The sequence below is a fragment of the Dunckerocampus dactyliophorus genome, chromosome 1, assembly GCF_027744805.1.
Source record: "Dunckerocampus dactyliophorus isolate RoL2022-P2 chromosome 1, RoL_Ddac_1.1, whole genome shotgun sequence".
NCBI classification, from domain to species: Eukaryota; Metazoa; Chordata; class Actinopteri; order Syngnathiformes; family Syngnathidae; genus Dunckerocampus; species Dunckerocampus dactyliophorus.
In genome coordinates this window covers 50,015,703-50,033,048 of record NC_072819.1, presented here as the reverse complement: position 1 = coordinate 50,033,048, position 17,346 = coordinate 50,015,703, and the positions used below count along the sequence as shown (strand labels likewise).

The 17,346-nt window shown below is 41.2% G+C and overlaps 1 protein-coding gene across 4 annotated transcripts in view; it reads left to right on the top strand.

The window, feature by feature from the left end:
- The window catches only part of LOC129188023 (fibroblast growth factor 14-like), a 67,127-nt gene that overhangs the window by 38,880 nt on the left and 10,901 nt on the right, over positions 1 to 17,346 (top strand). For all 4 annotated transcript variants that reach the window (XM_054788008.1, XM_054787982.1, XM_054788001.1 and 1 more), the window contains one exon: positions 3,164 to 3,267. In XM_054788008.1, the coding sequence (XP_054643983.1) occupies positions 3,164 to 3,267 (104 nt within the window). The remainder of the gene's footprint in view (positions 1 to 3,163; positions 3,268 to 17,346) is intronic.

Here is a 17,346-nt window from a genome sequence, read left to right as displayed (position 1 = left end):
AACCAATGAGACAAGATTGGAGGTGTGGCGTAAAGCTGCTCTGGCCAATAGAAAACACACAGTGTTGTGGCATAGCTTAAAAATCCAAAATGCCGCGGCGGCGCCTACTTTGATGGATGGATTAGGTTGTTGGCGACGATACTAGCAGTGCAGTTTGGAACTCACGATAGTTGCTATGAGAACAGTCAACAAAAAGGTTCTCCTCAGGCTCACCCCGCCACCGTGCTCCAAGCCACCGCTCGCACAATCAGTGACGTCAGTGTCCGCTCTAAAGTATTTCCAAAAGTCCACGGTTAGATAAATTGTCTAGAAATGGAGAAAGTTCAACATTAAATATTAGACGAGCCGATGAAACCACAGCTGAATTGTTAGGGAGGAACGCACAACGCCACGTGTGAAGGAAAAATTGCACAGCAGCCCAACATCAACACCTCATCCCAAAGGTGAAGCAGGGCAGAGGGAGCGTCATGGTATGGGCGTGCTTTGCTGCTATCATCCATGGAAAATGACTTGCCAGGTTTCTCAAGGTATTTTGCAGATGAACTGGAGGCCGTTTGTCCAACCGTTGAGGTTCAAAAGAGGACGGGTGTAAAAACAGCCATACTTGAAAGAAGCCCAAATGATCTTAAAATGAGACAACTTTTCTTATTTCAAGCAAAATGTGCTTGGCGAGAATTCTTATCACTAGAATATTTTTCTTGTGACTTTTAAGAATACGAGTCCCGAAATAAGCAAGTTGTTCGTAATCACATAGCTAGATTTCAGTCAGATGTTCTTATTACAAAGTAAAAAGTACGCCAAATGCTCTCATAAGATTCCAAAATGGAGATGAAATGTGCTATTATGAGCCTACATGTAAGCAAAATACATAATATACATATTGTAGATGTAGGAGTATTATTCTGTTTTCCTAAGTCTCCAATGAACCCACCATGCACAGGGAAGGAAGCCAGTGCACGGGGGGAGCGTGCGAGATGTGTGCTGACAGGACCCGGGTTGCCTGATTGTGGGGTTAACATACTAGCCACTCGGCCACCATGCAGCTAACGTCTCTTCACGTCGGCATGCTAGTTATGTTGGTTACTTCTTTTCAACAAGCACGAAACAAATGATATGAATGCAACTTTTTTATTTAAGAAGAATAAAGTGTGATTGTGTCTAAGATTGACTTAATTTAGGAAAACCCATTGTCATAACAACGATCACAATTCTTTTTTGGCATGATTTGCATGTCAATTCAATAGTTTTTACATTTATATACTAGATAAAAAGAGGAGTAATATTTTCGTGAATCAAGTTTAATAATTTTAGACAGATTTTATGATTTATTTTATGATTTAATATATCTTGGTACGCTCTCTGAAATTTGCTGTGCAGCCTTCACGTTGGTCCAAAATCAGAAAATCTTTACATTTATTTTCTGTGTGCGAGTCTATTCTTAAATTTAGAAAGTTTAGAACCCAGTTTATTCTTAATCTAAGACAAATATTCTTAATCTGTTGTTGAATAAAAATCAAAATAAGGTTTTTAAGATTGTTGTTAGAAAAAAGAACTCATTTCTGGCTAATAATATCTTCATAATAATTGGCTAGCTATACTTTCTTAATATATGATTATTTTTCTCAAGTGAAAATTGCTCGACAAGTTGTTTTTTCTTTTCAGGAAAAAAAAGAAATGGTTGCTTAAAATGTTTTTTTTTACTTTCTTGAAATTTTGGTTTTGCAGTGTGGAGTGGCTCAGTCGGAGTCCAGACCTCAACCCGGCATGCCCCCGAGAGAGCTATTCGCACCGGAAATCTTTCTGAACTGCGACAGTTTTGTAAAGAGGAAAGGTCCTAAAGTCGTCCTGATCATTGTGCACGTCTGATCTGCAACTACGGGAAATGTTTGGTTGTGTTTGGTCTAGTGTGTGAGCCACACCCACTAAATTCAGAGGAAAAAACAGATTTGTTCATTTGTTCATATATAAGCCACACTGGCGTATAAGCCGCACGTGTCCACGTCATAAAATGACATGTTGTAGCGCACACAAGCCCCTGACGACCAGGCAGCTCTTTATGCGACAGGAGCCAATCATGAGCTATCATGTGCTTCTGTCCACCAGAGTGAGCCAGAGGAACCGTAGCCCAAAGCCCAGAGGGAAGCTGATGTCATTGCAGCGCACCCATGAATGCTTTGTTCAGACGCAATGACTTATGGGAAAACTTTTAAATGTTGTTTTGTTTTAATTTAAAGTCACATTAGGACATGTTTGTATGTTTGTCAGGTGCAACTTTTGAGTGTTAAGTTGTTGTGTGATGAATTTAGTGTTGTTAGTCAAGTGTTCTTTGAAAGATGACATCATGAGTCAGACCTATGTTGCTATACTGGTATATTTAATGACCCATTTCCAGTGGGTTGACAAGCTAGCACAGTATTTAAACAATTAGTAGCAGTTCTGACGTAAAGAGATGTCGCAAGGTTAGAATTTAGCCATAAATTAGCCGCATGGCTGCATAAGCCGCAGGGTTCAAAGATGAAGAAAAAAGTAGAAGAATTTCCGGTAGTTATTTGTGTGGTATTAGTTTAAGCAGACTCTGTATGTTTGTTCTTGTGATTTTGATGAAGATCAGACTACATTTTATGACCAATTTATGCAGAAATTGTAGAAATTCCAAAGGGTTCACTTACTTTTTCTTCCCACTGTGGCACCAAAGGAAGAACTGTTCAAAAACAGAACGAGAAAGACACCTAAGGTCAAATGCTTGTTCAGTTTTGGAATGTCACCAATACTTTCCGCAAAAATGTGTCCTCTGAAGTTGCAAGAATTTGGGAATTTGAGCCGCCCTTGCGCATGACGTCCCCAATGTTACGAGACTTCAACGCTAGGCAGACGCTACTCAGGCGTTCGACGTTCAATGAAGACGCCGTTCATACTTAAGCAGATGTTTCTGAGGCATATTTGGATGTTACTCAAGCTGTTCTATCTACCATGCATGGCCAAATACTTGAATTGGCCACCCTATGACACCGTCTGACGTAAATATTTCGACAGAGACAGATGGAATGGTTAAACGGCAGTGGGGGACGGAGCCTTAAGAGTTGTATTCATTGAGTTTAGTGTCCATCCCTGTTTACAGCACGCTCATGGCCATATGACCACTATGTTTTATCTTTGTTTGCAGCTCTGTTCAACTTAATTCCCGTGGGTCTCAGAGTTGTGGCCATCCAATCAGTCAAGACCGGTCTCTACATCGCCATGAACGGAGAGGGTCACCTCTACTCCTCGGTAAGCATGCATGCATGCGTGCATGCACACATACGTATATTGCAACTCAGATGAATGTTTTACATTATGGCTGCACAATTCTGCAGGAAATGCTTGCTTAAAAGTGAGATTGGGATGATTTGTTCCCATGCACACACACACACACACACACACACCATGCTCACGGGCATACAGTATGCTTACACTTCCGCATGTTAAAGAAATCACTTAGAAAGACTGAATGCAATAAAGATAAGTCTGTTAATTCATGCGATCGCTCCTCCCGTGAGCTGATGAATGGTAGCCAGTAAGCCTTGCCGGTGGCGTCGGCCATGGGCAGGTGGAACCATCGCTCGCTGAGGGACAGTGTGAGTGAGGAGAAAGTGTCGGCCATCATGGCAATGACAGTGCAGCGTGAGTCCTTGAAGAAAACATCAGCGTTTGTTTGTGATGCGGTCTTCATTTTGAAATTAAAATGCATATTAGTTTGAATCAAGATCACAATGTTTTTTTAAAAATGTGTGGAGCCCTAGTTGACATGTTTTGACTTGTTTTTTTATAATGACTGCCCTGCCTATGATCAATATCAAACACTTTAGCACAAATGTTTGAGTTAAATTTGAATTATATTAATGTCCCCTTCACCCCATCACTGACAATGTAAGCAAAATGAAGAAAACAAATGCATGCCTCATACCCTAATGAGGTTTTGTGTCAGTTGGTTTTGTAGATACATCTTTTTTTATAATCCTGTTAACGAACAGAAGCTGCTGTAAGCATAATTTGTGAGGTGGAGGTATTAAAATTGGAAAAAGTGGTGTGCAATTAAAGGGGAAAAGACAGGAAAGGAAATGTTGGGAAAATGGCAAGGAGAGGCACGAGAGAAAGCGTGATGAGAAACACAAGGAAAGATCTGATTGCTCTGCCGGGCTTTCCAACAAATGCATGAGGGGCTTCCTTTAAAGAACAGAAGTTCCCCACCCCATACACACACTCACTTTGAATTTTAAGAAATCCCCTCTAAATGGCGTGTGATCACATTCCAACACTGCAAAGTGTGCACCAAAGTCCAGCCTCTGATTCGTAATGATGTCAGCTCTGGACGTTTAATTGGCTGCTACAAGCTGAAGAGATGCTCATTAAACATCACAAGGACACAATTCACAGTACGAATGTGGAAAGTCCTGTTTGTCCAGTTGAAAACTGGCAAACTGCAAAAATCTGCCATTTCCACTGCGAAGGGAAAATATCTGATACTAGCTATGATAGGTGATATACTAGGCCTGTCACGATAACAAATTTTGCTGTCGATCATTGATATCATCGACAAAATTTTTTCAGACCATTTTTTCACAAATTATATGGCATAATAATGCGAGTACATTGTATCAAAAGCAATAAACATTAACTTATCAAGAGTATTTAACATTGTAATTTGAATGTCAAGAGCTTTTCAATCAAATAAATTCAACAAAAAAAAGACAAAGAAAAACCCAATGAAAATAAGATGGGCTCTCGGTCTCTTTTAGCAAAAATTGCACTTAAATAAAAATCACAATCGTAACCAAAAACAACAAGATACATAAGACAGATGTGTGAGCTGTGAGAGATATCTCTCATAGTTATGAGATATCGCTCATAGCTCACACAATCAAACAACGTTCACTAGGCTTTAAAAAAAAGACTACAAATACAAACAATAAAAGCAGATGAGATGAAAGTAAGATCCTGTCTCTATTAAGAAAAACATGTAGCGAACGACACTGTCTGTGAGCGTGCACCACTTTGCACTGTTTTGTTTATATTTACTTTGCCCACCAAACGCCTCAGCAAGCGTTGACTGTGTTTGAGGTGCACATGCAAGTTGCTCGTATTCCCCTTCTTCGTCGGCACTACTCTCCAACAAATAGCACATATCAGTTTGTCGGTGTTCATGCGCTCATCCTGCTTCATTCTGTGTGAAAGTGAAATATGCCCCCACTGAGGCTGTGGCATCTGGCTTGGAAACCATCGCATTTGTGCCATCATTCATATTTGCGTTCGCTTGCTCATGGCGCTAACTTGTGCTAACGCTAACCTGGCAGACCTGAACTCTGTGTATCAACTCACTAGCAGCCCCTCCTCCACCTACTGGGACAAAGAGGCTGAATGGCTGAGGGGGGTGTTCACTCTCTCCGTTCGTTCCAATAGAGAACCAACGCGCGCAGAACAATGCAGAGTGAACCCTCTTGTCATCCAGCCTGTGCGGTAAAGAGACGAGACAGACGGAAACAAACACGCATGCACATGTCAATTTATTGGTTTGGTTCAAATAAACCGTTTGGTTTATTTGAACATGAAGGTTCCAATGGAACAAATCTCATGAATCATCCTTTCACACTTCCACATGTCCAAAAGGAGTAGGAAGAAGCAAAGCTTATTTAATCCTACCCCCCATCCATTCCACATCGAGTACAGTACATGTAGTTCACTTCCTGCATTCCATGTCATGTTTTATATAATAATCAGTGTCATAATAAATAATAGTAACAGTAAAAAAACAAGCATGACAGAGCAATCATTGTGATGATCAAGACTCTTCTGCCTTGTATTTAGCAAACATCATGTGCTTGTATTGTTTTTGAATGTGCTCATCTCGGTGCATTGTTTGAGTTCCTTGCTTAATCCGTTCCATCATTTAATTCCACACACAGAAAAGCTGTGGCTTTCCAGCGTTGTTCTCGCATATAAATGTTTTATCCAACACTTATATGAGGCGGGCAAAATGATCCACTTTGGTTTTATTTATCATTCCATTAATTGATTTAGATTATCGTGGTGATATACCGATATTGTCAGGCACTTTAATTACCAATGCCGACATACGCTTATTATTTTGCTGCAGCTCCGCTAGCTGCATCCGAGCGATCCTTCCTGAGGTGTGATATCAGATTACAAGCATTAAAGGAAGATGCCTTACACCCCCTTGCAGTGATTTTGCAAGTGTTGCAAACTGCATATTTACAATCCAAAGGCGAACATACGTGGACGTACTTTGCTGTCTGTATCATCATAGGCAGCACGACTGATACCAATATCAACTGAAATCTCATGATGGAGGTATTTGTGTTGTCTGGTCCCAGCGTAAACATAATCTATAATAATAATAATAATAATATGAATTGATGACTTAAATAATGGAGTCACTCGTCTGCTTTTAATGCCACATTTGCTGCTGCTCAAATGATTTAGTCTCTTCTTGCTATGTGTTAATGATGCGCTGTTATGCAGTGCATGGTCAGACTTTACTACGCATCCCAGATTTCAAGCACCTGGCGACGTGTGCGCGTGTGCGCGTGTTTGTGCGTGTGCGTTCAAGGGTGTGACACAGATGGCTCAGTGTGCAATGAGCTGCTGCCTGATAATGACGGCCCACGCCGGGCAAAGTATGGGTGAGTTTGGTGTGTGCGTGAGATGAAGTAGAGTAGAAAAGAGTGTCTCGTGTGCGCGGACGGCATTTCACGAGTACGAGTGTCTAAGATGAGAAAAGAAAGCGTCTCCCGTCACGCTGGTTTCAGCGAGTTAGACCGAGGCCGGACGGCATCATTTTATGTCTATCCATCTTTTTCACCCTAAAGCTGATCCTGCTGCTTTTTTATCACATCTCACTCCTGCTTCACTTGTTGTCAAGGTAACTTATTTGTGGCAAATTAATAATAATAATTTATAGCGCTTTTCAAGGCACCCAAAGCGCTTCACAATGAAGTGCACCCGCTATTCATTCACTCCCCAGTCACACACTGGTACTGGTAATCTACATCTGTATCCACAGCTGCGCATTCATACACCAGTGTGGGTGAAGTGTCTTGCCCAAGGACACAACAACACTGAGTGGGTGGAGCATCGAACCGGCAACCTTCTGGTTCCTGGACGACCTGCTCTACCCCCTGAGCCACTGACGAATTATTCCATAAGTTCTTTAACAAATGACCCGGTTGTATTCAAATGTAACATACTGCGAAGGGTGTCCCAGAAATATTTACACACTCTTAATAATTACAAAGGCAGTGCCCTAAAATGCAGAGATTGATTTGTTTGCCAAAGCCTGTTTGTTCTGGTTCCAAATGGACTGATGGTAAGTCATACGCAGAAGGTAACCTTGCTAACATATACTGTGCATATACTATAATACTATGCTCTGGTCGTTTTATGTGTTTTAAAGCTGTTCAAAAATAATGATGATACATTGCTGTCAAATGTGCAGTCCGGATCAGATCTTGACCTTGTGTACACACATTGGATTCCATTTAACCCCGATTCTGGATTTCCTTAATTACGTCCTAAAAATAACACGTGAACGGCAGAGGCTAATATATTTAATGAATGACGTTACATTTCTTAGCGTAATTAACGCATGCGCACCAGAGCAAGCGCGCCTCTCTGTCACGACGGCAGACGGGAGCACAGTAGAGCGTCCTCACACCGTCTTTTCTAACTTCATTCTGACCCCGACTCATCAACAGCAGTACAATTCCAACACGGTGTCCTGCATGCATGTATCTCCAGCTCACACACGCCTCTAGTCCGTTGGTCCTGGGATCCACACTTCCTCCTTCTCATTACAAGAACACGAGATGCATTCAGGACCACGCCGAACATCACAACAACGCCATTATAATGCACTGCAAAACCGCCATACTTGTAGAAGACCAAATAAATATATGCTATGCTATGAAAATATTTTCATAAGAATTGTCCAGCTATACTTTCTTAATATAAGATTATTTTTCTCAAATAAAATTGCAGTGTTGTTCCGAAATCAGCAAATTTTGAGATATAATTTCTGTGTGTGAGTCCCTTCTTGAATTGAGAAAGTTAGGTAAGCAGTTTTTGCTCTTAATTGAAGGCAAATATATATTCATCTGTTGCTGAAGGATAATCAAAATTACGTTTTCAGCTTTTATTAGAAAAAATAACTAACTTGTGGGAAAAAAAATCTGTATAAGAATTGTGTAGCTATACTTTCTTAATATAAGATTTATTTTTCTCAAGTGGAAATTGCCAGACAAGATATTTTTTCTTTTCAGGAAAAAAATAAGAAGTGGTTGCTTAAAATCCAACTTTTTTACTTTCTTGAAATGTAGTTTTTGTAGTGTGTGTGTGTGTGTGTGTGTGTGCGTGTGTGTGTGTGTGTGTGTGTGGATATAAACAGGAAGAACATGAAGTGGATATTTCCATCACTCACTTTGTAACTCTTCATTCGGATGTACAATTTGCTACATTTAAGTATGCTGAAAAATAAAAGTAAATTGACCTTAAATTATGTGACGTCTTTGAACGCAACCCTTCATCCGAGTGACACGGTTTAAAGTGTGGTTTCAAATGTTCTGCTACTATCAGATTTTTAGACTTGTATCTTTTAGCTTGATTGACATATTCAGTTGATTTGGAGCTGTTAATGCGTACAAATATTTATAATCCTGTCCTGTCATGTATCTTTATGTTCATTAAATACAGTAAAAATTGGCAAATTTCAGACATACTGTAGTTGCTAATTTTGATTAATCAGGGTTAATTAATTTGAAAAACTGTGATTAATCTGATTAAACTGTTGAATCATTTGACAGCCCTAGTCAATATACATTTCTATGACGGTATATTTGTTTTCTAAATATGAATATTTAGTTGATATAAAAGTTTCAAAGAGAACTGAGTCACAGTTTTATGACTCATTAGATTTTTATGAGTCATTGTGTGGAAATTGTGGCGACACTTTGCAACAGTCACTCGTCGTGGAAAATGCAGGCTATTAAAAATGTATTAATAAAAAACAACACACAGACAGACAAACAAAAGCAGGGCATTTAAAACATCACGGGAGGTAACGATCCAACTCATCGCTATTAAGTTGCTGTCAGTGTCTGAGCGTTGCCTTGCTTGGTGTGTCACCACCGCAGCATCCCTCCTTCCATTTGCTCAGCCCTTTCTAATTGCCCTTTTTGCCTCCTTCTTCTGCACTTTCTTGCTGCACTGAATGTTTTTTTTCAACAGGACAGCTTCAGGTGTGTGTGTGTGTGTGTGTGTGTGTGTGTGTGTGTGTGTGTGTCAGCCTGGCACAAGCCAAAACACGTGGGCGGGTGCTTCCATTCAGAGAGCTGTCAGTGCAGCACTTAGACGGCAAATGCTGTGGTGTCTGCATCGAGTGAGATGAGAGGGAGGAGTGGCAGCAATAATAAATGTTAGACATATTAGCTATGCCACACACACACACACACACACACACACCAGTCGTGTTTCAGAATTTTGCCAGCTTGTGATTTGCGCATCCAAAACACCCACACTGATGCTCATCAAAGTATGACGCTCCAGAACCAACGTGTGCTCTCACTTTTGCTAAGAGAACCATCAAGGAGGCCATTGACCTTGGAGTTTTGTTACGTTATTACCTCCTGCAAGGAGTTATGTTTCCAGCCAGTCTGTTTGCTGGAAGCGTTACACAATAACCACTTCACTGTCTCCAACAACGCTCGTCCCGCCTTTTGTCTCGCCTCTACTCCTTCTCTTCCCACTTCACCACTGGATCCCTTTTCTGTGGAACAATTTGTTTACCCACAATCCCCCTGGGTAATTAGTGCTGTGATAATGACTGGAAACAAACACCCTCACAAACTGAGGAGCACACACACACACACACACGCTGACGTACACGCCGGGCTGAACCTTGGTGAGCTGTGAGAGTTTGTCATTTTTAAACAAGGGTGTCTGAGTGATGCACCAGCCCGTTTCTAAAATCTGGTTCAAGGAACTTTGAGCATAACATGTTGCCGTGACCCGTTTGGAAGGCATTCATTGAAATATTCGGAAATGGTTGTATGATGTTTTTCAGAATTTAACTTGCAACTTGTAGAACAGAGGTCACCAACCCGTCAATCGCGAGCTACTAGTCGATCTTCAAGACTTTGCCGGTCGATCGCGAAAATATTAGGAAAAACTGTATTGTTACATGAGTGCCCGCCCCTCCCGGAGAGTGACCAACAGGCACGCATTTTGATCGCTGAACACGCCTTGCCGCTCTCCAGGCACGCAACCCGCGAGCTCCAGCCAGGAGCCCGGTCCCCAAAACCCGACCGGAGGTACCATGAGCACACGCATCTACACCGGCTGGCCTGGCGCTCACAGGTTGAGCGACAAGGCTAGAGAGAGTGTCAGCGTGCATCGATGCGCCTGCTCACGCAACAGCAATTATTGCACGCTGTGGCTCAAAATCAGCCTTAGCTACCTCGAAATGAAGGCACAAATATACCTCCACAGATGAGCACCTCCAAAAAAACGCTGCTCATGAGGACTGACTGTTGTAACGCAGCCCCTCTCCCCTCAACCACCATCGCTTCGCCCGACCCCGACGAAGATCCAGAGAAGTAGGGGTGCCCAAAGTGCGGCCCAGGGGCCATCTGCGGACCACGGCTGATTTGTCATTGCATCACTGCAGAAACAAAATGAAAGGTTCACGGATCAGACCATCGAAAATCATGTAAATCCAATTAATCCAACACCCAAAAATATTCACAAAAAATACATTTTCTGCAGAAGACAATGCAGAATAATTATAAATGACGAACGGATGGAAGTTACTGTTGACGTGGACTTCCCGTGAATCCTGGCGAGATCTTTATCTTCTTTATCAAAGTGCTCGCAACTTTCTTTGGCTCCATGACGGGTTGTTTAGCAGTCGCACTCAATAAAAAATGCACGGGCAGTGAGTCAGCAACATGTCGGCTGCTTTTTTTGGGCAGTGGATGACATGGAAGGACATGCTAGTACAGCGCTGGTTTAAGTGTCATCACAGACCAAAACCATGACAGTGTACAAAACCCAAGGCAACATTTTTGCAGAGAACTGGGTCATACGAAAACTGGGGTTTGACTGTAGTTAAAATTTCTTTCTTAGAGCGAGGAGGTGTGCGTGTTGCATTTCTCAAGAGCTCCACGCCAGCTGCTTGGCCGCCGCAGAGCCTTTCTACTTCATCAGCATGATTCTGGCCACAGGCAGTCGATCAGCCAGCCTGTCTTTGGCCTATCAGGCCGCGTAGTCACATCTCTCGGGGAGAGCCTGTGACCTTTCTGTCATTCAGCGCTCGCTCGGGTTGATGGTGCCACAAACGCCAGCTCGCTGCTTTCCGGCTGTTTGTTTGTGGGTGCCACTCATCCTTGCCACCAACAGTCATGTCCATGTTTTGTTTACGTGAGCTCATGTGAACATTTATTGACGTGCAACATCATCGAGTGCAGTGGAACCCGCTTATGTCGGCCAACTCATCAGTCCCGTTCCTCCGTTCTCTTACTATTACTCCAACGCCCCCGCTTTAGTTTTTGCAGTGTACACTGCAAAAACAGCCATACTTGAAAAAGGCCAAATGATCTTAAAATGAGACAAGTTTTCTTGTTACGAGCAAAACATTCTGCCAGTGGGGTAAGCAAAAGTTGCTTGGCTAGAATTCTTATAACTAGAATATTTTTCTTGTGACTTTTAAGAATATGAGTCCTAAAATAAGCGAGTTGTTCTGAGCCACTTAGCTAGATTTAAGTCAAGTGTTCTTACTACGAGGTAAGAAGTAAGCCAAATTACTCTTATAAGATTCTTAAATTGAGATTAAGTTTGCTTTTATGAAGCTAGATTAACGCAAAAATGTTTTTACATTTTGTAGATGTAGGAGTACTATTTTATTTTCTTACAATTTCTAGAGTCTCCAGTGAACCTATCATGCGTATGGAAGGAAACCTATTGTCATAAACACTATCACAATTATGTTTTGGCAAGATTTGAATGTAAATTCACTCATTTTTACATTTATAAACTAGACAAAAAGAGAGTAATATTTTCTTGAATCAAGTCTAATATATTTGACACATTTACACAGATTTTATGACCAGATTTCATGTAATAAATCTTGGTACGCTCTATGAAATTTGCGGTGCAGCCTTCACATTTGGTTTGGTTTGGTTTAGTTTATTTGAACATGAAGGTTCCAATGGAATACATCTCATGAATCATTCTTTCACATGTCCAAAAGGAGTAGGAAGGAGCAAAGCTTATTTAATCCTACTAAATATAAATTAAAAAAAACAAAACTTAAAAAAAAACAGAAACCTGACAGAACCATCATTGTGATGATCGAGACTCTTCTGCCTTGTATTTAGCAAACATCAACTGCTTGTATTGTTTATGAATGTGCTCATCTCTGTACTTTGTTGGACTTCCTTACTCAATCCCTTCCATCTTTTCATTCCACACACGGAAATGCTGTGGCTTTTCAGCGTAGTTCTGGCGTATAAATGTTTTCATTTTGTCTATACTTGGTATTATGAATGATCATCACTAATATGTGATATTAAAAATAAAGGTGTGTATGTTGTCTATACTTGGTATTATGAATGATCATCACGGATCTTTTTTGCAGTACAGTGAGTGAGTGAAGATTGCTTTTGTAATTATTTCCCATATCTCCACACAATACATTAGATATGCTAATACTAAGGAACAGTACAGAGTGTGGAGTGATTTTTGGTCAAGAACATATTTTGCTTTATTCAATATAGAGATATTTCTCACCACCTTTTGTTGTATATTTTTAATATGAGATTTCCAACTCATTTTTTCATCTATTATGACCCCCAGGAACTTATATTCTTCCACGTTGGTCTGAAATCAGCAAATCTTTACATTTGTTTTCTGTGTGTGAGTCCATTCTTAAATTTAGAAAGTTTAGAAACCAGTTTTATTCTTAATTTGTTGTTGAAGAAAAATCCAAATAAGGTTTCTAGCCTGTTATTAGAAAAAAGAGCTCATTTCTGGCAAAAAATATTTTCATAAGAATTGGCTAGCTGTACTTTCTTAGTATAAGATTATTTTTCTTGAATAAAAATGTTCTGAAATCAGCAATTTTTTAAATATATTTTCTGTGTGTGAGTCCGTTCTTAAATTTAGAAAATCAGGTGAGCAGTTTTTGCTCTCATTTTAAGGCAAATATTTATAATCTGTCGCTGAAGATGAATCAAAATTCAGCTTTTAGCTTGTTGTTAGAAAAAAAGAACAAATTTCTGGCAAGAAAAAATATCTTCGTAAGAATTGGCTAGCTATACCTTCTCAAGTGAAAATTGCTAGACAAGTTTTTTTTCTTTTTCGGAAAAAAATAAGAAACAATTGCTTAAAATTGGACTTTTTTACTTTCTTGAAATGTAGTTTTTGCATTTTGCTCAAACGTAGCCTCATAAAAGTACATTTGATCTCAACTTATGAATCGTATAAGAGCTTAGGTATTACTTTGGAATAAGAACATTGCACTTAAATCTTGCTATGTGATTAAGAACAACTTGCTTTTCTTATTTTAGGACTCATTAGATTGTTCAAGTCACAAGAAGAATTCCAGCCAAGCTCATTTTTGCTTACCCCATCGGCAGGAATTTTTGCGTGAAATAAGAAAAGTTGTGTCATTTTAAGATCACTTGGGCTGTTTTTGCAGTGTTCGGTCGACAGAAACTGGTTCCACTTTATACCGATTTACACAAAACGTTGTGGAAGGGTTGGACGTTAGCGGAGGAAGAACACATTCATTATGGGATTTATTTTTTATTTTTTACATCCATCATTTTTCAGTGCCAATTGGGATGGTTGGGCCTTGGCAGAGGTCTGCAGTCTACTCTGTGCCTTCCTAGCGTGCTCTGCTTTAGTGGCGGCTACGTCCGTAGCGGGTAAGGATGCCGTCGGCATCAAGCGGGTGCAACAAGGCGATGGTCAACATATTGGTGACCCTTCTTCTATTTGATCATGCGGGGAGCAGATGGGATTGAGCCGTGCATGCACAGAACACATGCAAGTGAAAAGATAAGAGAGCAGGCCTGCGTGCACCATGAGGCACAAAGGCAACGAGAATAATGAAAGATAGAGAATTCAAGATACGAGAGGAGAGCGAGACAGAGAATCTCCTGCTGATTTTCCAATCAAGAGCCTGTTGTCGTCCTCCTGCCTTTGTGATTTATCCTCCCTCCTTTCCTCCTTCATGTCCCAGTTTTGCTCTGCCCCGCTCTTTCTTGCTTTCATTCATTCATTCATTCTTTTGCCCCTCTGCTGTTTTGAAACGACGGCAGGAGCGCACGGGCGAGCGGCGCTAAAATGACTCATCTGCTTTTGGGAGGCTGGAGCGTCAAACTGCTTTTATTTTAAAAGCAGCTTTGAATGATGCATGACCTCCCTGACCGATGCCGACGTGCACCTGGCGCTGCGCACATCACAAAAGATCATCTTCTTCAACAAATGAATTATGAATCTTGGCCCGAGGTCGGGACTAAATATGTATTAGAGCTTATTTCATCCCCCAAAGCTCCTCTGACGGGTTGGAATCATTGCAGCCACCCACACGTGATTGGTGGCGCTGTGTCGGTGTCATAAATAGAGCATTCAATCATCATCACCTGCCTCCATTTGTCGCCAACCAATTATTTAGTCACATTTCATAGCCGAGCAAATGCTCCCGTACCTCCCTCCATTCACTCTCAGAGCCACAAGTGTGTGTGCGTGTGCGTGCGTGCGTGTGTGTGTGTGTATTCATGTGATCCCTCGCAGCTGCTTGCTGGCGCTACATTGACGACTTCCCGAGGTAGCTGGAGAACACGGTGTTAGATCTTCTAAGACGTTACATTACTGAGCGGTTGTCAGTCTATTTCTTTATATCTCACACAGCCCACCACCTTCTCCACACACACACACACAAACAGCGAGCCCTCCCTCTCAGCGCTGGTTGGTTGCCACGGCTACATTGTCGCCTCTCTTCCTCATGTTGCTATGAGACTCGGACCAGCAGACCTGCACTGAATGACAATGTGTCTGTGGCTCTGGCAAGAGGCCCACAACAGCCAATAAGAGAAGGCCCAGACAGACGGGGCCCAGCCTGCCCAACAGGGGGGTTTCTTTGGGCCTCTTCATACATGTGAGGGGCACTTCATCCCCGCATGCTCGTTCATCTGCGCGGAGTGTTGGTGAATAGCTGATTAGAACACGATGGCCTCTGCGCAGTTGTTCACTTTGCTTCACTTTGTTGTTTGGAAATTACGAGTTGATCGGGCTGCACACTGCTTTGCAGGGCGGTGGGGTCGGGGCCACGGAACAATCCATCAGACGGTGGTGCAGAATTGATTCAAGGTTCAAACCAATTCATTAAAAAAAACAAAAAAACATTGGAGATTTTGAAGTACTGTTAGATACGTATCCCTCACCTGTAGTGAACAATGAAGGCACTTTAATGACGAGATCCAGCCATTAGAGCGGGCTGGCCCATCAGGCAATACAGTATATGCACATGCTAAGGGGGTGCAAGGAAAAGATGAAATACAGCATCATGTCAATACAAAGGCAAGAGCACAATTCACACAAGGTAATTGAAAGTGCTTTACAGGAAGTCAAATCACTTATAAAAGCATCGTTACATACATTCCATTCCATGAATCATTCCATAGGACAAACGAAGAGTGCAGATAAAGTACGTTCGGTTGTCATGTGCACACTAGAATAGAAGCCTTTTCAGCCTGGCTTTCACCTTTGCCAACGTTGAGGATTGTCGCACAGGCGGTGCCAATTGCCTGTGAGAATATACATGTGGGAAACGTCGATTACGCGACTTTACAGAGTGAAAGATGACATATTAAAGGAAATATTGCATTATTAAAATAAATTATGTCCCAAGAATTGAATTGATTTGGCCGCCGAAGACCAGGTCGCCCAGGCGCCAGCACTCAACCACCACCCAAAACACATAGCACCGGACCCTTATGTTTGCCCCCGCACACGGTGGGTCTACGGAGGCGGGGGCTTCTTCGGGCCCCACAGGTGAAGGCCCGACTGTGAGCCCCTCCCCTGGGCCTGGCTCCAGGGTGAGGCCCCGGTATCTCGCATCCCTCCTCTTGTGTTTGTTCATAGAGTCTTCTGAATCACTCCTGGTCTGGCCCCTCACCTGGGACCTGTTTGCCTTGGGAGACCCTCCCAGGGGCATATACTGTACACTACCGGTCAAAAGGTTTACAACTCTCCAATTTCCCTGGAGGAAAAAGCTGCATGTTTAAGTGTTAAGATGGTCTGTTGCTCTTCCATTCTTAATTCCTCTTTTTCTTGCCACTTTTGTAGCAACACATGACTTTCTGCAGTGCAATGCAGTTCAACTGATGCTAGTACCACAGTGTGCTTTTATGCAGACAGAGGATGTAGTAAGTACCCCAGAACGTGGACCACCTGTAGGAAGGAGTTGCACAAACTGCCAAGGCTTGATCCACCTCCGTTTCTGCAGAACAGCTTTACATTGTTGACCCATTTTGTGGTCCCTGAAACAGTATCATTCTGAAATACACGTTATTTCTCAGTTTTGGCTAACCTTACCTTTTTGTTTTTAAACCTCTGGCACTTCACTACTTACCTTTGTAGCATTTCAAGCTATTCATTGGACTTGAACCACTTGAATTTCAATCAATAACTGGAAAAACTGGGGTGTTCTAAAAGTTTTGACCGGTCGTGTAGCCCCCGGACGACCTAGCACAGAGGATCACTCGGGCACTCAAGCGATACGGTGGTGATTCAAGGATTATTGTTTATTAATATTATTGATACACTATCATAACAGAGGTTTATTTGGTATCAAAAAATGGACAATAATATTGTGTTGTCAATTTTTGGAACAATAAACATTTCAACACGCACCTGCGTGGTTTTGTGACTCGTTTTTGTAGTTTTGTAAATGTAGCTTCTACTGTACGTAGGGTTATTGTGTGCAAACTGTGTTATTTAAATTGCTTGTCATAATAATAATATGTTATATAATGTGTTATTTAATTTTAAATAATAAATATATAATAACGTTAAATGTCATTGTATTTATTTTTTTTATTATTATTATTTATTTATTTACAGGATTTTTGTTTAATTTTAAATAATAAATATATAATCATGTTAAATGTCATTGTATTTATTATTTTTATTATTATTTATTTATTTATTTACAGGACTTTTATTTGGTGGTAAGGGTATTTATATTATTTTTTTATTATTTCTTTGTAATTTGCCAACCGTGTGAATTGGTGA